Source organism: Topomyia yanbarensis, chromosome 3 (assembly GCF_030247195.1).
Source record: "Topomyia yanbarensis strain Yona2022 chromosome 3, ASM3024719v1, whole genome shotgun sequence".
NCBI classification, from domain to species: Eukaryota; Metazoa; Arthropoda; class Insecta; order Diptera; family Culicidae; genus Topomyia; species Topomyia yanbarensis.
Window position 1 is genome coordinate 278,094,626 of NC_080672.1, and position 25,221 is coordinate 278,119,846.

A 25,221-nucleotide genomic window follows, 5' to 3' on the forward strand; every position below is an offset into this window, starting at 1 on the left:
GCGCCTATGAACAGTTGCAGAGGTTTTGAAATATTTCGCGCATAGGTCCTTTCATTTTAAAAGGTCTCAAGTGCAAAATTTCAAAATATGATCATGAAAACTTTGCGACTTTTTATATAATGCTTGTTATTTTGATAAATACTGTGTATAATGAATCCTGGTTTTCGGTATTCGTTAGCTATGTTGTAATCACATGCTGTGCTGCAAATAACTCAGTTTGTTTACATTTGTCACTAAGGTCCATTTGAATCAGCACTCTTGAAATATTGTTTAGTGTGTTTGCCTGATTAATTGAAAATTGTGAGTCCTGGTGCTGCAACGTGTTTGTGTCTACATATATACAGCAAATAAATTTCGGAAAGCGCTATTACTAGTATAGCCGGTTCAGTGCAAGTGCAAGATGCCTCGTAATCCGGCTGAAAATCAATTGACCCTATGTAAAGAGAACCAAACTGTAAGTAGCATCTATGCAAGCAGAGAGAGGTTAACTCTAGATTTCTTTAAGGTTGGACAGACGGGCAAAAATCGAAAAACGAAAAAACAGTTTCCCTCCACACCATGCATTAGATCTTCATAAAAACCAGTCAGCTTATATAGAATGTTGGTACAGTAATGTTGATTGATTTTTATGAAGATGGAAAAAACTGCCTTTTTTGCTTTCGACCTTTGCCCCTTCTCTGTTCAACCTTAACCATCCTTTAGAATAGAAATATAAAAGTAGAATTGTATATACCTAAGTATATAGGAAAAAATATTTTCTATTTACCTACCTCCCAGCATTTCGGAATAAACACTAATATCGTATTAGTTTGTTCAACACTTTTCTATATCTCCTTGTTTGTAATTTGTAATTTATTGTTTTATTGGTTACGAAAATGTGTCAGTACAGGACTGTATATCCTTGTTCATGAGGTATCAAATGGTACTCGCAAAACCAGTGAAATTCTGAAATATTCTAACGGAAAACTCCATTCTTTCATATCCTGACGTTTTGGAGAGGCCGAAATTTTCGTATAAGCTTGTTGAAAAATACACCGTGAGTAGGGTAATCCCTGCTGAACTATCCGATTCTTAATCTAAAGAACCTTAATACGATTTAAACGCATGAGATTAATATACGATTTATACATTCTAAAATAATTAAAACGGGTTTTAGGGACCATTCATAAAATACGTAACGCAAAAAATGCCCAAAATTGACTCCCCCCTCCCCCCATGTAACAAATTGTCACAAATTTTCTTCATCCCCCCTCTCCTGTTACGTAACAAATTCCTAGAAAAAAATTTTTTCTTCGGTGAAAACATGTTACGTAACGATCTAGCTGACTCCTCCTCCCCCCTACGTCACAACTTGTTGTACCCCCTCCTCCCCCCCCCCCCCCCCTAAAAGCGTTACGTAATTTATGAATGGTCCCTTATGGAGCATGTTCCATCCTTCCGATTGTCGTTCATTTATCATTCGACTCAGTTGGCTAAGATCGGAAAAAGACTATACGTGTATTAGGGTGGCGCACTATGATCGTTTTTATGTGCGAAGACTTTTTATTTCGCTGTGAACCATTTAGCGAAATTTCTAACTTTTGGTTAAAATCTGACACTTCGAAAGTTATTTGCAAAATAATCCTCTTCCTCTAGTTCTGGTTATTTTTCGTCGACCTATTTCCGCTACGAGACCAAACACCGACGCCAGAGAGGTAACAACCAGGCAACTGGCGTCCCTATCTCTACATACAGAGTTTGACAATAGACAACATCGTTTTTCCACCGATCAATGAGGGGCCAGTTTAACAACGTCAAAATAGCTTGAAATGTCATCAACAGTAGCAGTAGACAATAGAAAACAATGTACACTCTCTCTAATTCGATGCAAACTGAAGTGCTCCTCGCTTGTATTCAGACAAATTTCGTTAATTTTGTTACAAACCAAGTTCTTAGGTTGACTACGCCAATATGACGTCATGTCATCCTCTTGGTCATAGCCTCGAAACGAAAAATTCAAATAATGGAAATCGTGACATAAATCACGCTACTGTTCCAGAAAAATTACGATAATCGCGACAAAGCTCCTGAAATCATGAACTTCCTTTATATGTTGGTTCTTTTAGTTCATACACTTTATACAAACAAGTTGTATCCCCAAATAATGAACTTTTTATAACTTATGTTACCTGGATATGTTTCATAACAAAAATTAAACATGTCCAGGGAACAACCACAGTAACCCAACCAAACATTGGGATGTATCGCTATGCATATTTTTGGCGCGAACTAATTTCTTGAAACACAAATAGTCTCACAAGGTTGGGTATGAAAGGGTTACATAATTGGCCTGGAAACTTTTATAAAGCACATATGTGTTTATGGAGTTTCGTTATTAAATCATTTTATATATATATATATATATATATATATATATATATATATATATATATATATATATATATATATATATATATATATATGAATCGTGACCCTATGTACCGTAGATAAGATGCAGAATATGAGCAAATAACATTACAACCATAACCCTTATCTTTAAACACAAGCAGTAGTCAGTACTTAACAGCACACAAATTCAGGCTGTTGCAACTTTGTTAACTTTTTGCGAAATGCGATTGCAGTGCAATCGATTTTGTGTTGTGTTTCTCTCTCACACACATACAGATAATTATCCTGAATAAAACATAATCTCAAGCATCAATCTAAATAATCACCACCGTGTGTCGGTCATATCTACGATTAAAATTTGCTGCTTGGAGTTACATTTCTCTGATGAGTTTCGTGCACGTCAATATGGAACTCTAAATTGCTCAAGCTCATGATTCAAAAACGTATTTGCATTGTACGTTCACTACAATTAAATATATTTAGCCACTTTTGCACATAGAATATGACAAATCCTTCACATCCTCGAAAAGGGTAAGCTAGAATCATTGGATTAAATTAACGATGATCAACTCATGCTATTATAGATTGCGAGATGAGTTTCTTCCAAGTATTTTTATTTTTACTTTAGTTATTATATGCAGTGAATTTCGCTGAGAAATTTTGGATTTAAAGCAAAGCGTATGGGCCGGCTTCAAAGATGAAAGATGCTCCTGGAAACCGGGATGAGATGGAGTGCCTAGATGTGATTGCAGAACGTGCTTCAGATAAAGATGCGAAACTAATATTTTCAATAACATGGATCAATACACGACGGCAAGAAGAAAGTCTGATATCTATAATCGTTTGAGTTGGGTACTAGGACCACAAGATGATCATAGATATATGCACGAAAGTCGTCTGTGATCGATTCCGAAAACTTCGACAATTTGAACTCCGGACAGCCGGCCATCGGTAGTGTTTGCTTCTTATTTATAATTAGAATGTTGTTTCTACTTTAAACTTAGCTCGTGCGACCGCCCTTGGTTGCAATTTTGTTACTGATCTGGACTTACTGAATTACTGAAACCGTCAGGTTAAGTAACAAGAAAATGTCTCAATTTATATTCCTTTTTTAATATTTTTACGGAAGCAAAATTATCAAAAGAGAAAAAATATTAATCGAGGGTTGTATACAAATCGAACCTACCAAAATAACAAACAAAGAAATAATTTTGAGCTGCCCACGATAACCATTCACTGTTCCGAAAGATTCACTCTGCATGACGGATACACTAGCAGTTTCACGCGCGTCTTTTGTTCGCTTCCCTGTCAGCGATAATTAACTGATCTTCACTGATACCACTCCCGCTCGAGACGAAACTTAGATAGGTTCCGACCCGTCAACCTGTCGAAGTGAATGAACTTACAGCGGTTGGGATAGAACCCGACCCAGTTCCGAGTTTAAGCAAAAATTGCATAAGGTGGCCTGTATCCCGGTTGGCACGACGGGGAGGTAAGGGATAGGAGTTCTGTATCAGAGGTGAATGGAGACATAGTTTGGCCTCATGTTGCACGATAATACAGCCTTGCCAAACTAGAACAATTACCTCTACCAACTATACGATTTTTTTAAATGTCCCATAAGACCAACCATTCGGGAAGTGGAACAGTTACTATGCATCATATCAAACATTGCGCGCTGTTTTTTTAAAAACATTAACCAAACCTAGTTTCGTGAAACAACATGCAGCACACCGCCGAATGCGGGAATGTTACATATAGCATTCCCCCGTATACATTATACGTATATGCTGTAGAAGTTCGTGTTCATGATTTGGCTCCGTGTACCCCCGACAGAATGATTTAGAGATACTCCCAAAAGTAGACTCCGTTACACACGATACTTGGAGGAACTTTTTGAGCATTCCTAACATTGCGCAGAAACTGTTAAGGAAAACTTAACCAATCCAACTAAAATCAGCACACAACCACCTTACAGTAACAGTAATAAACAATCAGCAACAATCACAACGAAGCGAATGCCAAAAAGACGGACATACCTAGACCAACATGTGAAATGGGCGGAAGTCCAAATGAGAGTCTCTCTGTGTTTACTTTCTCTTTCGATTATTATGGCGTCAACATAAAACTTTCCAACATTGTTTCAATAAATGTGAAGATTCGAACTAAAACAAGGAGTTAAAAGAGTACGTGATAGATGTTTGTATTTTTTATCCCCTCGGTACGCTCGATGTTTGAAGACAGGTTTGGTGCTCTACTAGATATGTTTGGATGACGCTGAAAGAAACCGTCCATCCAATATCGGAATTATCGCAGCTTTTGGGTGGAATGTCCTTGTGTAATCATATGCAATTCCACTATGACAACGGAAGACAACGGTAAAAGTGTTTAATATAACATTCCACTAAGTCGCTCAAAACAGTGCTTTTGTTAAAGTGCATATGCAATGTTTTTTGATGTTTTATAGAGTTATCATGTTTTTTTCTTGTTGACCGTGACTACAATAAATATGAGCGGAACTAAATTCGCCTAAATACAGTACACCTTTTTCCGCACATTCTAATTTCAACGATAAAACCTGTTAATAAATGCGCTGAGGATTTTGGTTTTATAAATTGTTGTTTAACACACTCTTGTTGTTTTCCATTTTGAAATTGAAAATTAACTTATTACTTCAAATTAGTTATACTAATTACATTACGGTCTTAACGCAATCGCCAAGGAAATATGCAAACATGGCAGCCACAAGGACGAGCGTTCTATTTTATTATTTGGCAAGTGTATGAGCATCGAGAAAAAACAAACTTTTTTTTCTCAGTCGGTATGGATAATCATAATCAGTATATGTAGATTACATGTTCAATTATTTAAAACAAGCCTGCTTCTGCAAAATGACAGATAGTTCTGAGTGCGCGTAATTCTAATCTGCATGGAATTCTATGCCTTCACGGTATCTCCACTGGGGTACTGATTTGTTCTTTCGAGCCAAAATGCCCTAAATATCATTTGTGCTGCTTTGAAATGTTGAACAGCTGAACTTTTAACCTAACTTGACTTCAGTGGAGTGGACGAAGTTTTCGAACGAAGACGTGAAATTGGCGTTTTTTCTGTTGACGGGAATTAATGCGATATTCTTCGGGTATCATTGAAAGATACAGTAATGGGAACTGGTTGCTCCTAATGGGTATGGTTTGGCGTTCGATAGAAAAAATGATCGTAGTTGGGCACATTAAAATCCCTATTTTATTAAAACCATCACAATTAATCTGTAATCCAATATATAGTTAACAACTTTGTCTAAACCCGTAACTCGCTATAAATACTGCAAGACAATTATTGCCGTTCTAAGATACAAAGTTCAAATCAATTGCAGACATTTGTTTTCTCAATTCAGTAAATGTTTCATTTCCAACCTAAATACATAACTTAAAATGTGTCCGTCACAGTCTTGTTATGTTCGAAGGAATTATTTAGAATGATTTTATACAGTGTTTCAAATAAACCACACATTTCACACCAAGGAGCCTGTTTCCAAAGGAGCGGTGGAAACCAATCATTGTTATACACGTTTCTGGGAGTGAGTAAAAAAATCAAAGCAATCCAAGTGGGTTTTGACTCTTTGGTTTTCACTCCTGGTTTTGGCTCCTCCTGTCCACTCCGGTTTGTGATTCTTGTTCTGTCGCCGCTTATAGACCGAATTAAATTTCAAACTTTGCTAACAGGTCTTCAAGATTTGTATGTTCAATTTTCCAATTATCCCAGCAGAAGGTACAGAGTGCGCCAGCTGGATGTATCCTTTTACAACATTGAACAACTCCGCCATTTTTAGCCGTTTTCAGAAGTAAACAAATCTTTTTATGATATTTTATGCCATTTATTATAAACCAGGTTTATTATTCAACTTCGTTTCAATAACCACCCCCATTTGATACACAAAAACAGTTGATTTGCGGGCATTTTGCATGACATTGGACACCATTTCGGGCATAATCGCAGCAATTTCAGCTCTTATATTAGCTTTGAGTTCGTCAAGGTACTTAGGATTGCTAGAATACACTTTACTTTTCAAGTACCCCCACAGAAAAAAAGTCTGGCCCCGTATCCGGAGAACGAGGAGGCCATTCCAAATCACCATTTTTTGAGACAACGCGTCCTGGGTATTTGCTCTGCAAGAACTTGATTGCGGTGTGGCAAGGTGCCCCGTCTTGTTGAAAATAGAAGTTTTCAGACCTTTTTTCTGCATTCGTGGACAGACAAAGTGCGCTAAAATCCAACGGTATCGTGAGTTGTCAATGGTCTCTCCCTCTTTGAAAAAATAAGGACCGATGATTGTTTTGGAGCACACTCCGGCCAAAACAGTTGCTTTCTGGTCGTGCAGTGGTGTTTGATGTATAACGTGTGGGTTCTGTGTCCCCCAAATTCGACAATTTTGTTTATTTACTCCGTCGGAAAGGGTGAAGTTTTCACTATTGAACGATCGTTTTCAATGTAAAGCGCTACGATTTCAACGCGTTCTTTTGGTGTAAATCGACTTATAGCTAAAATAGCACTAAATGACCTTCGAGGTCTATCGAAAAGAAGTTTTCGCCATGATCTGTTTTGCTTTTGTGCTTGATAAAATGAAAATTGAAAATCTAAATTGAGCTCGGGCTTTTAAACTGTATGCTGCAATTATAATCTAGCAACCTGTTTTCACTCCTTGGCGGTTTTCACTCATCAGGAGCCAAAAAACCATGAGTGATGAAATCATGGATTTTAATGATTTGTCAAACTATGGTTTTTTCAACGCATGCTGATTGGAGTGATTTTTGAAACACTGATTTTATATTAACATACTTAGATAACCTTAAAACCGATCTAGTGCACCCAACGGTAAGGTGAAACCTTTCTGATATCATTAAACACATCTATTATTTGCATGAGTTAATCAACGTCCGCCTCACGAAGGTACCGGAGAGAATCGTTTTGACCGTCTGGTGAACAGTGGTTAACAAAGTTATAGGTACATACTCTAACGCATGTCATATTTGCACACATTCTAGAAAACCAATGATTGATTTGCTCTAGAAACCAGCGACTCGCGGTAGAAGTAATATGCTCAACTCCTAAACATATTTCTATGATAAATAAATTAAATTTTTACCACTTAGATGTGGTAAAACCATTTTTTTATTTTGATAATAGAGATTTTAACCTTAGGGTCCTTTCGGATATGGCAAATCTCTTTTTAAAAAATCTCTAACCCTATGTGTATGGTTGGGAATCGAACCCAGTTGAGCTGCATACAATCGACTTGCCAACTACGCTATGTTCGCCCCCTGCAAACCCGTGTTGGTTTGAAAACAAAAACTGTAGGAACAGCCACATAAAAAACGACAAGCGTTAAGCGACCGTCTAAGTCTTCGAATCAGTGAAACGTTACCAGCGTCTGGAAATATTAACGAGGGTTTTTCCGTAACCTCGATATTATTGCATATTGAACAGAATTGAACAAAACTTATAAGGGCTTGTGAAACACGAATAGCAAATCGGGAATCAATGTCAATTCTTACCTTCGTGGTCCGAATATGCATTGGCTGGAACTTCATATGTATGAGTTTTTTCCTAGCTTTGCCCTACCCTTACACTTGGTTCCCATACACGAGATAAACGGAGCACGCCCTTTACGAATGTTATGATTGAATTGTCCTACAGTCTTCGATAAACTTGTTCGGCATATCTTCAAAAGCTTAACTCATTCGTAGGTTCGTGTTTGGATGTTGACAACGACCTCTAGTGGCAATTCTGTGAACTACGAGTGTATCCCCATACATTTCGGTCAAAAATCCCATACGAACTTTAACTCATTATGACTCAGCGTATGAAATAACATACGCAAAAACAACACATTTCTGAATCATACTTGTTATACATTAAAGGCGTCTTTAAACTTCTGGTCTTCTGTGAACGTTGGTCAATACTCTATAATTTATAATGTGTATGCTCAATAATCTTTTATAAAATTTCATTATGTTTTCGATAGTCAAAGTTGGACAAAATTCAAACCAAAATAATCGCTAATTCTTATATCGAATTGAGAACGAATGGCCATATGAGAAGTGTGAAAGATGTGGCTCAGTGCGAAAAAATGGAAGAAAATGGTGAAACAATTGCAAAAAGTTTACTGACAGTACAAGGTATGAAATTTCATACGAAAGGTTGAACCGATTTTTTTTCCTAAGGCAAAATTATTTCCTCTTTAGGACCCGGAGGATTCACAACTTTCTCGCTGATTTGAACATTAAATCAGTGCATTCAAAGTCAACCAATGCTTAATACGTTGCAAACCATGCCTAGTTCTAACCAGAATATTTTTTATGTAAATTTTCGTAAGATGCAACAAACCTATAATGATATGAAATGGCACGAGGGAGGAGAGAAGTGTTAAAATCATTCCAAAAAGCTGCTAAATGAATGATCTCGTAAGTTTTAAGATATTATTCGATTTTATGCTAAATATAAGAATATTAGCCGAATTTTCCCTGTAATGATTTTTTGATACTCTATCAGCCCAGTGTATGAAATTTCATACGTTAGTTTTTTCGCAACAAAACGTTCCAAAGTTTTTCCCATACATAATTCGGCATAATATGAGGGCTCACGAAGTATTGTATAAATAACCAAAATTTTTAACATAGCCAGGTTATAATGGGTTAAGGGGTTACATATGTTCTTAATTTTCAAAAATATTACTTTATCTTTATCCTTGAGAATATTTTCCCATTTTTTTATAGAGATCCGAGTAATCCCTCCCCAAGGTTGAGGGTTTGACGGTATTGCAAACATCATCAGGCATATTGCGTGCATCAGCGCTAAAGAACAACTGCTTTAATATGGTTATTGCATTACGCCTCGATAGTGGTGCATCGAGGAGACCGAGAGGGCTTATGCGCCTTTTTTATGTTATATGTTTCTTCATACTCTGCACCTACGCATACAAACGCTCAACCACTGGTCAGCGCAAGCGTATGATGATTTGGCTTTGAATATGTTTCAGTTCTTGTGGTCGTCTAACCTACTGACGCCTACCTTTCGATTTTAATAATACCACTTTACTATCATCAGCCCACTAAATGGTACGCCACTTTTCGACGGTCCACTTGGCGTGAAATTTGACAAATTTCAGACAATTGTGAATGTGCCGTATTGTGAGTAGTGGTACTTTTCTCGGGCTTCCTGCGTGTAAATTTGTCTTAATCAATTCGTTTTCTGACGTTGCAATAGAATATTCCAGGCCTTTCTAGAATTCTCTCGAAGACATTTTTTTGCCATCCGACCCATCAGTTTTACAGAACACTGTAAAAGTTCCTGAACTTCACGGTATATTTTGCCACTAGCATTCAACCGTTTGATGAGATTTTGCTCCTCGGCTGTACAGTGCCTCGAACGAGCCATTTTCGTGAAATACTACAATATGCAAACTTATAATTTCGGGTAAATTGTAAGCGTATAAATACTATTCCGAATAAAATAATCGTTTGCAGCAAAACCACATAGGATAACGGGTTTCACATAACTTGAGGAACACAAGAAGAGGTAGCGCTATATGTCTAATGGAAACAGAGAAAAAGGGATTCCGCCAACTTACCCCAACCGTCAACTAGCCCCGGGCTTATTTTTTATTTTTGATCTATTTTTGATCTATTTCTCGGATCTCTATAAAAATTTGAGAAAATGTTCTCAAACTACAATATGCAAACTTATAATTTCGGGTAAATTGTAAGCGTAGGAATACTATTCCGAATAAAATAGATTGACTAAACTGAAAATCTTGGAAACTTGAGCGATTTGAAAGCCTTTTGAAGTAGCGCTGCTATTTTTACGAAGAGCTTTATATCCATTTTCTTCCGAAATGACAGCTGTGTTTCGTAAACAATTAGCCAATGATTCCAAATGGTGGCGTGTTCTACTCTTCGTACTATAGGTCACTTACAAAAACATATAATGTTATTGGAGAATAGAACGTATGGGAGTATTTTATATTAAACTAGAAAAATATTAGCTCTGCTATTTATACACTTCTAATCAAGCTCTTTACATCTTTTTTCTTTATTCGACATGTTATGATTCCTTTCACTAGTATATCTCTACTATACGATATCTATACTCATATAGGTACAAACGCTCGAGGCCTTCGCGATAACACAAACCTGTCCACAAACGCGACCATGCAATTGCAATAATCCACACATACTTACGCCCACGATTTTGCCTACATGACAAAACCCCGGTAGTTAAGTAAACGTAACACCTTTAAACTTCTAAACGCGGTCTCAGACATTAACCCACCACTCTCGCAATCATGAAACGGTCACGTCCGGAAGTCTTACCTCGGTCCTAGCAGTCCTGACTAATGTCTTCAGTTGAACCAATCAAAAAAGTTTCGCTCATATTCACTAAATAACACGCGATCAAGCAAGAATACACACTACATCATTATAAAATATAAATTATACACGCGAAGTCACATACACGTGACAAACACGTTAATATACAAAGGCTTGAGCCCTTCGCGACCATCCACGGCACCTACACCCACGATCTCGTAAACATGATAATATCCCGGTGATAAAGTGAACCTAAAAACTCCCGCAGTCGCACGATCATGAATCTGTCATTTCCGGATGTTTCTATCTTTGACATCAGCAGACCAGGTCCATGCGTTCAATTGGATCAATTAAAAAAAGAAAGCTCTCATATCCACTGGACACCACGTTACATGGCGACATGACCGAGGACGTGATACAGTCGTGATTCGGTGGTTGGGCCACAGCCTTGTCCAACTAACGAATTTGATTCGCTAGTTGGACCGACTGGCAGATGTCAAAAACTCTCCAAAGGAGATGTTGGCAGTGTAAATGCATCTGTTCACATCTCTAAATACTGTCAGATTGATTGTCAAAGTAAATTTGACATGAGATTTTGGCTTTCAGATGCTTTTTAGTTGGACAATGGTCCAACTAGCGGAGGTCCAACTAAAAAGCGGTTATAAAGTTATAAAGTGTCCAACCAGCGAATCACGACTGTATGGGGTAACTTACTTCCTGTCAGAATGTGAATTGTACACCAAAAACTATCAGAATGAAGGTCCGCGTGACCATCCAAGAACGCACGAGTATATAGGAATGGCCACACGGCTACAAAATCCAGTCTTGTACACGCGAAGTCACATGAACGCGAGCACACGTGACAAACACGTTAACATACGAACGCTTAAGCCCTTCGCGATTAACAACGCACACCTACGTTCGCGATCGCGCAAACTTAATAACGCCCCGATAATAAGGAGAACGTTTTAGCACTTACGAAGTCTCAAACGCGAACCTACAAACGTCCGTTTTCGCGCGCTCATGAATCGGTCACGTCCGAAAACTCTCTGTCCTAATAACTTAGGTCCATACATTCAGTAGGACCAATCAAAAAATAAAGCTCATATCTACTAGGCAACACGTTCCATGGCGACATCACCGGGAACTCTAGTGATATGGATGATCTCACTTTCTTTTAGCATCTTAGCCGTACACCAAAAATAAAGTATTAGATCCACGGTCCGCGCGCGATTATCCAAGAACACACGCGAATATGCGAAAGGCACACAGTTATAAAAAAGAATTTATACACGCGAAGTTACATACACGTTAGCACAAGCGACATACAAACGCACACGTGATCGAACACGTTAACGTACAAATGCTCGAGCTCTTTGCGATGATACACGCGATCGCGAGTCCCTACGCCCACATATACCTGCACCGTACAATGAATATCACATTCAGAATCACGGCCCACTACAGGTGGCCTAAAGCAGTGTTTTAGTGGCGACATTGCCTGTCTCGTCTGCAAATTGTAGTGATTCTGACGGGGAGCCCTTCCGAGAACCTAGCTCTACAGCTCCAGTAGGACAACTCTCGGAAAAACAATCATCTACAAAACTAAAATTCATGCATGCGGTTGAGTGGTTTTTCGACAATCGTGATCACGGAAAAACTATTTTTTGAAAAACGACTTTTCGAGGAAATCGAGTTTAAAATTTCAAGTTACCACAGCTTTTGGTAGACGAAGCGTGCTTGGAAGCGCTGTAATTTTCGATCTATTTCTCGGATCTCTAAAAAAAATTGAGAAAATGTTCTCAAGGAGTTGTACTTTTAGATTAAGAAATTAAAAAAAATCGATCTTTTCAAAAATAAATAGGTTTGTAACCCCTTAAGAACTGCAATTTCAGTTCTAGTACTCCGATTGTCATAAAATATAGGAGAACATGGGGAGACTTAACCAATTCTATTGTTCTATTCGGTTCTTATTTTTTTAAATATTTTTATACCTGTTTCGGTCCCATCAGGTAATTTTAAAAGTTTTCAGTGAAAAATCCTTTCCTCATCGAAAATATACCGTAATTCATGAATTTGCGTTAAATGATGTAATTTTTTATCAAGCTTTGTATGGATAGTAACTATAGTACTATAGTAATTACTTTTTTCTAGAACTCATATATGATGTTACTCCTTGTGAAGTAGTAAAATGATTTTGCATTAATCGGAATATTGGAATAGTTATTTATAAAATTAGCTCGACATTAAACTTAAGGACAAATGTTGGGGAGACACCTTAAACAAAATTAGCAATTATATAGCTGATTTCGTGATGTGTGAACATTCACTGAACATGCAATGTAAGCAGTACAAGTAATCCCAAAAAGGAAATGCATTAAAAAATCCAAATTTACAAAATGCAACCCTACTGGTATTTGAGGACCTCCACAATACGGAAAAAATGAGTACAGCATGTTTTATGCCACTAGTTTTTATTCTGATATTTCAAACCTCTCACGCTTTGGTCAAGTCTCTCCACAGTGGGGAGATTTGACCAGAAAAAAACTATCACAGAAAAACTTTTACAACTTTTGAAAAAGTACAATTCTGCAAAAAACGCACGATACTTTTGCACATTACATTTCAACGAGTTTTGAAGGATTGAAAACTTTTTTAGAGATTTACGTAGGTTTAACTGAAAACCTGGCCAAGTTTCCCCATGTTCCCTTACACTATTAAAAATATGTACTTTATATGTATTTTTTCGGGTTTATTGGCTATATGCTTAAGGAGAGATATAACAAAAGATTTTTGTATTTTCAAAAAATCTAAGAGACCAATTTCATGATAAAAACCAGTTTAGTGTAATGGTTCGAGTGTCTAACGATTTTGGTACACATACTAATAAACAACGAAAAAATATTTATTTAAACATTGTTTGACAAAAAAAACCAAATTGTACACAAAAAATGAAAATAATTGTATATCTGTTATCGATTTGGATTATTCAGCTAAATTATGTCTTTGTATTATTCTAGTAACGTTGCATATCTTTTCATTGTTTAAAATTCTTTCATTCCACTCTATTACCACAGCTATTCTAGAGTTATTCAAAACGATCAATTGCAAAAAAATCTATTGACTGATCTACTGTTATGTATGTAATGGTTGTATTTTTTGGAGAACTTCTATTCTAGATCTAGAGCGATCAGGTCGAATGTGTTTTTTTGTTGACGCACTCCGAAGCTATAAGTGAAACCAGATATGACTAAACGTTCAAACCAAAACCAGACAAACTTCAACTTGGAGAATGTATGTAAATTTCTCCATAAAAACCTGTTTTAATCCACCTAGCGGTGCAATTGTGCCTTTCTCATTTCTCTAAACTATGGCACGGAGGCTTTTTATGTTCAACATAATTGTGGAAATGTCCATTACATTCTTAGTACACTTTGCACTTATACACAATGGCATGCCAGCCACGAACTTGATGAGCTACGTGTCGACGGTGAAACAAAAAAATATCATACTCCATTAGCCTAATCAGCATTAGATCAATGTTATCTGCTTGCAAACTCATTTTGTCATGCGGGGATGGGTATGTGAGGAGGACGAAAGTCCCATGAACGAACGAATCCCCAGCTTAAATTGGTATGCTTTGTAATATAGTGGTGGTTTAAAGATGATGGGGTTGAAAGGGAGGGGTATGAGGTGGTGGCCTGAGGGGTGATTTAAGGAGATTTTTAAAGGAGGGGAGTGAACAGTAGAGGGGAGGTATAACCCCTCTCCGTAAACCAATAACTACGCCCCTGTTAAAATCCAGAAACCTTATGCGAGTCGAAAAAAAAATTGGGGATTAGGTTGACGTTTTTCAGAGTGATTGCATAACCTTTCTATATGAGAAAGGCAAAAATGTGCAAAATCCAAAAAAGTGAATCTTCGTCAAATTTTTTTCGTGTTTGCATCAAATCTCGACGTTTTATGCACCTTGAATACATTTAGCATCAAAAATAAAAATTCTATTTTTAATTTTTCGTATAGTTTTTATGAGAAATTTCTAAATTTTGCAGTGAAATATAGTATATTTAATAGGAAATCGAAGTTAATCGCTCGGTAGGTCGTTTCTCCTGTTGTGTTATGTGTTGGTAGGCAAAAATATCGTTGGAATAGTGTAATTTGACGTAGTGATTTTGTCGTCACATCACAATTATTATTTTTTTTAATTGCATGTGCGCGACTCGAGCGAGCTACCAAAAAAATGTTCCAACTTAGCATCGACAGCGCCATCTGAACTTGATTAGTTGATGCAACGATTTCACTGATTCCCAGTTAAACTCATTCCGGAACCGGTTCGGATATTGCTTGTGGCACTAAAAACTGGATTCTAACTGCACTGCGCACTTACCATTCTTCCATTGAATTCTTCTCATAGACCGGTTAGTTCGACTGGTCTGCCTATGAAAGTACCATCTCTATCACTTGAAATACATGTTTTTTGACAGCTCGCAGTTTTGAGATCACTCGCACTTTAAAAGTGCGGAGTCCAGGTTGGTGGGAAGTGCGCAATATATGAATGGAGTCAGTACCCGGTCAAAAAAAAATGCGGACGAAGATCATCAGGCGATTTAAATGGTTTGACGTTTGACTCAACTCGCCTGTGCTAATTGCCCCTAGGAACAAATGTTATTTGTGAATGCGATTTAAAGGCAATTTCAATACTTAGACGACAAATTTTCTGGCGGCTGCAATGGACTTGGTTGTTTTTGCATTTTTCAAACATGGCGGTTAGTGTTATCCACATTATTCATATTATTTATCTTATTAATTCAATAGTTTTTTTATTGTTTTATTCATGTTATTTGTTTCATTTGTTTTAATCATTTTATTAAATTGTTAGTTTTTCCCAGTTCATATATTGTTCAGTTTTTTCATTTTATTAATTCGGTTTAGTCAGTTCTTTTAGTTATTGGATGACAGTTAGCTTGAAACAATTTAGTTTACTCTCTTAATTTCATAACTTTTTTAATATTGTCTGATTTTCATTTGAGCTAATTTAATTTGTTTTATTAATTTGATTTATATGGATCATTCTATCCATTTTATGAATTACTTTTTCTTGTTTCATAATTGTTTTGATTTTTGGTTTGCTTTGTTATTGTTTTTTAATTTATTCAGTTTATTATACGTGTTATACGTGCAGGACTCGAGGCTGTGCTTGTCTCACATATAGTTGCTTGCCAGCTTTGCGTGCGTTTGGCAATTTAATGAATAATACAACAGTTATATGTATGAGAGGTGTCTCATCCCACTGATGGGTGGATTAAATCGGTTTTATGTATACATGTGTGTATATATGTGTATGTGTTTATGTGTGTATATGTACATATAAATGTTCAAAAAATGGTTGCATTATACACGGGATTGTTTTGTAGTGTACACATATAATTTATTAATGTGAAAAACTGATACTTCTGGATAGAAGTCAGATCTTCCTCCAATTACATCTCCTTGGAGATCTCCAATGGAACAACTTACACAAGTCCAACAGGCAGTGACACCAGACTAGGAGAAACGGAAGCGCTAAGGAAAACACGGAGTCTATCGGTTCTTTTTTATTATTTCCCCTTTTCTTTCATAAATAAACAGGAATTCAAGAAATGTGGATGAGAGTTAAAGGATACATAAATGGGAGATAGGAATGAAGGTAGAAAACTGAAAAAATGGTAAGTTCTAGTACACATGTGTTATGTTATATATACAAATTGAGCCATTATAATAAATACGCGTCGATTTCCTGCTTAAATGGAATCGAAAGTTTTACTGTAATGTTACAATCCAATTGATACAAACATTACAGTAAGGCGGGGCTAGTTGATGGAACGATGACCTCGGAACATGTCTGGCACTGTACACGAAATGGGTCATCGGAAAGCCAATTGAGCTAACACCTTCCTAAATCCGCGAACCAAGTTATTTGCATGAATGTTTAAATACATGCAAACATCTTTTTTCTGTAAATCACTACCAGCTAGTGGGAGATAGGAAGGTTAACACACACACAGTTTTTATGAGAAATTTCTGTGTGGCCGCACTCTGAAACCCGTAATTCCGGAACCAGAATTTCGATCGATCCAAAATTCAATAGCAGCCGATGGGAAGGTTGCACCTTTCATTTGAGACTAAGTTTGGGCAAATCGGTCCAGCCATCTCTGAGAAAAATGAGTGACATTATTTGACACATACGCACATACATACACACACATACACACATACACACACACATACAGACTTTTTCCGATCTCGACGAACTGAGTCGAATGGGATATGACACTCGGCCCTTCGGGCCGGGATTAGGTTGACGTTTTTCAGAGTGATTGCATAACCTTTCTATATGAGAAAGGCAAAAATGTGCAAAATCCAAAAAAGTGAATCTTCGTCAAATTTTTTCGTGTTTGCATCAAATCTCGACGTTTTATGCACCTTGAATACATTTAGCATCAAAAATAAAAATTCTATTTTTAATTTTTCGTATAGTTTTATGAGAAATTTCTGTGTGGCCGCACTCTGAAACCCGTAATTCCGGAACCAGAATTCCGATCGATCCAAAATTCAATAGCAGCCGATGGGAAGGTTGCACCTTTCATTTGAGTCTAAGTTTGGGCAAATCGGTCCAGCCATCTCTGAGAAAAATGAGTGACATTATTTGACACATACGCACATACATACACACACACATACACACACATACACACACACATACACACACATACATACACACACATACAGACTTTTTCCGATCTCGACGAACTGAGTCGAATGGGATATGACACTCTGGATTGGGTTGACGTTTTTCAGAGTGATTGCATAACCTTTCTATATGAGAAAGGCAAAAATTCCATAAGTTATTCTGGCGATGTCTGTTTTGGTGCAAAGAAACGCACTAACACTTCACTAGTTTTTGCATAAAATCCCAACTAAAATGTTATCACACCCGTTGCACTGTTACTAATGCCGAGATGCACAAAACCACCAAACGAGTACTACCGGCCGGCCGCGGATAATTAACGTGCCTAAATAACCCCCCGCCCCCAACGAAACCCGTCCGCAAAAGCTCATAACATCCCTGTCCAGTAGTAGTCAATAAAAGCGTAAGACTCTTCGCCGCTCGCTGCCAGTCAGGTTAAATATTTCTTACCGGCAACAACTCCCGACAGCGTTCGATTTTCTCTTTTCGCGTGCTTCAACAATTTGGATTGAATTGGAAGTTTTCTCGTTGCACCGAACTACCCTCCTTGCTCAGCCGCTCCAGATAAGCCTGTTTTGCGTACATTGGGGGGAACCTATCTCCATCATTACCGGCCCAGTATTGCGTTTGAGTGTATAAGTGCCACCGTGGACGGGTCTGTCTGCTTATCAAAGATCGTGTTTGAGGTACAAAAGCCGCGGTAGGAACGAACGATCGGCTCAGTGGACCAAAGTGTAGTGTTGCAATTCGAAAGTGTTTGGCAAAATGTCTCGCAACCCGGCAGAAAATCAACTGAACCTGTACAAGGATTGTCAGAAGGTAGAAGTTGTTTTATGTTTTAGTTTGTTGAACTCATGAAAATATCATAACAAATGAAATACGTGCTTGCTTATAAAATATTGATAGTAACGAAAACAAAATGTGCGAATGAACGATAAAACCATAATTAAAAGATGGTTGAAAATAAAGATGTGTTTGAATTAATTCAAAGTGAATAAAAATAGGTTTAGTGAAATAATGGTTATGATGTTTTACGCATTATCAGTTTTAATATCGTTAGCAGAAAATCAAAACTTTTTAAAAATAAATTGATTTAAAAGTAACTGTAAAAGTTGTACTAAGGCACATCGTGATTTTTTACATAGATGCTAAAATTACTTGTACAATTTTCCAAGAATTTTTTTAAGATTTTTTAGAGGCACTCTATTCTGTGTGCGTCAATAGATTTAATTAACCATATCTAACATTTTCCATATTTTCAAGCCAAAAAACCTAAGTGTACAGAGGTTAATTAAACAGGTATCTATAACATGTTTTTGGTGTACAAATACATTACATTTCATTACAAACTATGTAAAATAAACAAAAAAATGTCTTTCTTAGTTTCCACGAACTAATTACAATGAATTGCATAAAATCTGTTGATAACAGGCGGATAACAGCAGAACGTTTTGCATTATCTTGTTCAACCTAGCAACCAACTATGCATAGTTATGGCCAAGCCGGCAGCTTGCGACGCAATAACCGAACAGCACATTGGAACTTGAAAACAAAATAAAATCACACATCCATCCTTCTTCTATTTCTGGAATCTGTCGAGCGATGTATTCATCATAATGACTCGACTAAAACAAGTGTTACATAAGGTCTGCCATAAACAAGAATACAGGGGTTTTGTTTTTTTCGTGGCGGGTTTGATAAGATTTGTGTGTGCGTGTTATCACACCTCGAGTTGGTTCGATGATAGCAACCGGCTTATAGGCAACGTTGGAAATTACGATCTACTTTACGTGCCCAATTTTAATCGTGTGTGGTTCAGATCGCGCTAATCTGAACTGTCTCTTGATGAAATAACAATGAATTGTGAATGATTATCACCTAAGTATTTAATGATTTATGAGCAGCCAGAAATTAATCCGGGAACGACAACAAGTGTGATGTTTAAATTTTGTAACATGTAATGCAACAGTAATTCCTTGAAAATTGACGTTTAGCGAAGAATAATTTCTCGTGTTTTTTAAATTATTTGAGGTTTATTTACCATAACTTTGCATTTCGTGGGTCGATACATTTGCATAGAGCAACACATGGTCGCCTAACTGGCAAGTCGTTCTAACACACTAAGTTAGTCGAGTATTAAAAATATATTACCCATCAAACTAAGCCTAGCTGTCAATTACCACAACGTTTGAATGATCAATGTCGTCTTAATGAATGGCTGGAAGATATTTTATCGAGTCAGATGTCGACGAAACTGCTATGGCGTCACCCGTATTTAAAAATACCTTTGTTTTTGTTAAAACTACTGATAATTACCAAAAACCAAATTATAGGCATTTTCATCCTATTGAAAATGAAATCCTTATAAACCTATTTTTTACAATTGATCGATTTTAAGTTTCGATCAAGTAAAATAGACCCTACCATCAATTTTATCACTAAAAGACCAAAAAATCCAGCAAGTTCTCATCTAGAGGTTCATTTTTCATAAATAAAAATATTATCGATGAGCCTGGCTACATCGGCAGTGATCAAAATTAAATTACGCCATTATGAACCAAACCCTATCAACCTGTTGACACCCAATTTATTTTCTTCTTTCTAGGTTCCATATAAGCCTACTAACCTACTCTGTCCTAAGTTTTTTTTTTTTCAAAGTAATCAAAAACAGTTTGGAGGCAAATAATGTTCTCCACTGTTTTTTCAAGTAATTATTGAATGACTGACTGATATTCAAGCTACTTTTTGAAAGAAAAAGCGCTCTTGTGACGGCATCGCGACTAAGTTGCGTCGAGCGACTGACCAGGGCCCTTTCCCCAATATTCATTGAGGTTTTTTAAGAATAAACATGTTTCTAATAAAAAATACTGAGTTCGCTGAAATTTTTTTTTTTTTTTGTTTTAAATTAGATGACTGAAAAAATTCTCATTTTTTATTGAACACCCGTTATAAACCCGACAGTCAAGCAGATACACCCCTTTCAACTTATTTTTCATTCTAGATGCTATTATTTGGGTCAATTTTACCTTAATTCGATAAATTGGTCTGTTGTTTTGTTCATTTCGGGCTGTAGCTGCATTAATGAATATCTATGGATCGCATGCCGACAGGGAGTACACAAGTAAAACTTTCGGTACAGTTAACCCTACAACGGTTTTGTGACTTTTTCTATACGTAAATTGTTTTGTGGGGTATATTCGTACACACCAAAAAAATCTGAATTTTATCGTTGATGTAATTGTAAACATGACACAAATCAACAAACCGTAATTTACGAAATGACGGAACATTACCGTGTTCCATTTAATTTTACATGAAACATATACTTTACATGCGCAATGACATAAAATTACACTTCCTACCATTCAGAACAAACGCTGTATGTGGAGTAAAATTACATGATTTACGAAATTAAACCTCATGTAAAATTAAAATCAAACGTAAAACTAAGTTATTTTTGATGCTCGTATATGTCAGGGTCAGGAGACGTAAATTTAAATTATTATTTCTAGGTGTGTACACAAGTACTAAACTCGCTTTACTATATCTAATTTTTATTGAATTTATAATTAAATTGGATAGTTTTATTCCAAAATCAAGCTTAAAGTAACCTGTTCAAAAATATTCGTGTTTTGTCGTGTGTTTTTTTATTATGCATTATTTTATTTTTTATAGAACAAGTCTTTAAAATAATTCAAAATTTATTTTTTTTCCTTATTATTGCTATAACTCCGATGGTTTCTAACCGATTTTGACCAACTCTGTCGCGTTGTGAAGATTATTAAATTGCCTTTTAAACAAGTAGTAAATTGTACAAAACCGGTCGAAATATGTATTTATTCCGATACTTTTTTGAACAGCAAACGCCAATACAAGCAATAAAAATACAGCAATATACAGTAACGGAGATAAAACAGGAAGGCGTCGAAGGAGGTAGTGCCGGTGCATTGTACGTATAGGGGAAGATGTGATAAAACGCACCCCCTAAGGAAATATGATAATTACTCAGTTATAGAATATCAATTGAGAGAATTTAATTAATGTATTGTATAGCCACCATTTTCCTCTTTAATCACAATCATAACGCAAAATATTCGAAAACATGAAAAATATTCAATTCTTCAAAATCATTAAAAATTACCCTTTGAAAAATAAGCGGGGCAATACGCACCTGTGCGGGGGTAAAATGCACCACGACAACGGGGCATAATGCACTACAACAACGGGGTAGGATGCACGGCAACAACGCACAGTGGCGTGACTAAACCCCCAAAAAACAATGTCGTGTAACTCTTTTGCAAATATTTATTTTATTTAGTTTCTCGGTTTGAATAAAATTATCTCAAAATTTTACGATAGTCAGACGAAAAATGATTTTTTAACATGCCGCTGAAGCAAATGATGTCGAGGATTTCTGTTCAATTCAATTTATAAGCATTGCTCGTACCTTTGAACTTCAAATGGCGGTATCACCAGAACTACACGGCCGATTGGAGTAATTTTGAATTCTTTGGAAAGAAGAATGAATATGCTAAACTATAGATGCAAGCTTTTTGTGCAGAAATCATTTACGAGCAGATATATAAATTTAGCAAAAAGTGAACTATTTAGTAGATTTTTCATATACAGGGTGTTTGGTTCATGGTTAAGAATCTCTCGGGGGGTGATAGACTGTCATATTTGGAGAAAAAATTGTTCTACACATGCCATCAAATCTCAACCGTTACAGAGTTATTGAACTTTTAGTGTAAAAAACTTATTTGTCTTAATATACCTCTAACTTTAAAAGTATACTTTGTATTTTAAATGTTTTAGTTCCATTCGAAAGGTGAGAAAATTTCGCATTGAGTGATGCCCTCACATGTTTCAACTAATGAGTTTAAGTAGCCTTTTCAAAGTAATTTATTGAAAATTAAACAATTTCAAACGATTTTTCGTTCATTTCTTGAAAATCCTAATAGTTAACCTCATCATTTTAATAATTCAGATTGTTAGTCTTGATGAGCTGCTTAATTTGTTCTTTGACATGATACATTTACCTTTTCTTATTTTCATGATTTTGGGTTATTCAACTTGGATATTTTTATCTCATTTTCACTAGTACCAGCTCTAATTGAAAAATTACGGCACTTATTGTACTTTTTTTTTCCTTCTATTCAAAAGCCAGGAAAATTTGACAGTGAAAAATGTATTAATACCTTTCAGTTAAGTGAATTTAGTATTCTTTTAAAAGTAAATTAGTTTAAAGTTAGTGCTATTATTAGCATTTTCGTTAATTTTCTTAAAATAGTAAATAATAAACATCACCATTATTATCATGGAAATAATGCATCTCAGCAAGTTCTACAGTTCTTTCTTTGACTCCATTCAATTATCTCTTTTGGTTTCGACGCAAAATCGTTTTTATCACATCGTTTCATATGCAAAAATAATGATTTCGAACCCACTACATTTGTGGCGAGCTCATGCTGTGTTAACTGTTAAATAGCAGCAAAATGAAAAGAGATATAGACAAAGTGTCTAATAAAAAAATATAGAGAACATTAAGGGGCATCGAATGAACAATAGCTACGATAAATTTTGTTGATTAATAATTAGAATAATTAAAAAACTCTCCAAAAAACACAAATTTTGAGTTATTTCTTTAGTAAAAAATCATTTAGTACACTTAACTAAAAGATATTCGTACATACACTGATAGGACATTTTCTCAGCTTTCCAATGAAATCTTGTAAATAACGATATAAAGCATATTTTTTAGATTAGAGTCTTTTAAGCACTTGCAAGTCGGTTACAGGAAAAGTATAGTAATGAAATTACAAAGAAATGAGAAGAGATAGAAATATGTGCTGTTGGCATAAGACTTTCCATTTCCATATATTAATGTTGCAGACTAAAAATGAATTTGGATATAACGTAGATGTATTTTGACAAACAAAAGTGTTTTTAAAGATGCTAACTGTTAGTAACGTTAAATTATAATATAAAAAAATATATTAAACAACTATAATTTTTGTTGTGCACTTCGGTCAAAAAAATTTATCGCATCTCAAAATATCCGGAAAAAATCACCTTCGATAATCCGTATTGAAAAGTTTGCCCTTTTGCGCTAATCGAGAGATGTGGTTTCTTATAGTCATGCGATGCGCACTTCCCACGCGATGCGCATTCTGGGGTAGCGATGTGCGACGTTGCCAATATGAACGTTCTCGCGGGCTGCATCAAAGTGGGCCGTGCGTTGAAAGAGCGCACTGTTACAAAATCCTCCATAACTCTCGATAGGAACAAAAATAAAAAATTATCAATACAGATTATTGAAGGTGAAAGATTGCCGCATAATTTCACATATGTTTTGAATTTTTTTTAGCGTGAGGAACACAAGAAAAAAAACAATTGAAAATTTTAAATAGATGCAAACTACCGTTATTCACACAATTATAATGTAAAAACATTTTTACAAGATAGTGCAAATATCATTCCATATGTGTACAAAAATTCATTGAATTATCTTCAGTAGTTTTTGAGATACAAAATTAACCATTTTATCATGCAATAAAGTTTAAGGGTTAATATCTTAAAGAAAAACCTGTTTTAATCCACCTAGCGGTGCAATTGTGCCTTTCTCATTTCTCTAAACTATGGCACGGAGGCTTTTTATGTTCAACATAATTGTGGAAATGTCCATTACATTCTTAGTACACTTTGCACTTATACACAATGGCATGCCAGCCACGAACTTGATGAGCTACGTGTCGACGGTGAAACACTTGAAACAAAAAAATATCATACTCCATTAGCCTAATCAGCATTAGATCAATGTTATCTGCTTGCTAACTCATTTTGTCATGCGGGGCTGGGTATGTGAAGAGGGCGAAAGTCCCATGAACGAACGACTCCCCAGCTTAAATTATTATGCTTTGTGATACAGTGGTGGTTTAAAGATGACGGGGTTGAAAGGGAGGGGTATGAGGGCTGGATGGGGTGGTGGTCTGAGGGGTGATTTAAGGAGATTTTTAAAGGAGGGGCGCGAACAGTAGAGGGGGGGGGGGGTGTAACCCCTCTCCGTAAACCATCAACTACGCCTCTGTTAAAATCCAGAAACCCTAAACGAGTCGAAAAAAAAATTTGGCCGGGATTAGGTTGACGTTTTTCAGAGTGATTGCATAACCTTTCTATATGAGAAAGGCAAAAATGTGCCAAAATCCAAAAAAGTGAATCGTAGTCAAATTTTTTTTTCGAGTTTGCATCAAATCTCGACGTTTCATGCACCTTGAACACATTTAGCATCAAAAATAAAAATTCTATTTTTAATTTTTCCTATAGTTTATATGAGAAATTTCTGTGTGGCCGTACTCTGAAACCCGTAATTCCGCAACCAGAATTCCGATCGATCCAAAATTCAATAGCAGCCGATGGGAAGGTTGCACCTTTCATTTGAGACTAAGTTTGGGCAAATCGGTCCAGCCATCTCTGAGAAAAATGAGTGACATTATTTGACACATACGCACATACATACACACACACACACATACACACACATACACACACATACACACACACATACATACATACACACACACATACAGACTTTTTCCGATCTCGACGAACTGAGTCGAATGGGATATGACACCCGGCCCTCCGGGCCGGGATTAGGTTGACGTTTTTCAGAGTAATTGCATAACCTTTCTATATGAGAAAGGCAAAAATGTGCCAAAATCCAAAAAAGTGAATCGTAGTCAA

The 25,221-nt window shown here is 36.3% G+C and overlaps 1 protein-coding gene across 2 annotated transcripts in view; it reads left to right on the top strand.

The window, feature by feature from the left end:
- The first annotated feature begins 292 nt into the window (after positions 1-292).
- LOC131688566 (catalase) overlaps positions 293-25,221 on the top strand; it is a 48,335-nt gene continuing 23,406 nt past the window's right edge. Inside the window, exon 1 of one of the 2 annotated variants that reach the window (XM_058972904.1) lies at positions 293-454. In XM_058972904.1, the coding sequence (XP_058828887.1) occupies positions 401-454 (54 nt within the window). In that variant the 5' untranslated portion in view covers positions 293-400. Of the gene's footprint in view, positions 455-17,889; positions 18,301-25,221 lie in introns of those variants that run through there. The other variant, XM_058972903.1, reaches the window with a different exon arrangement.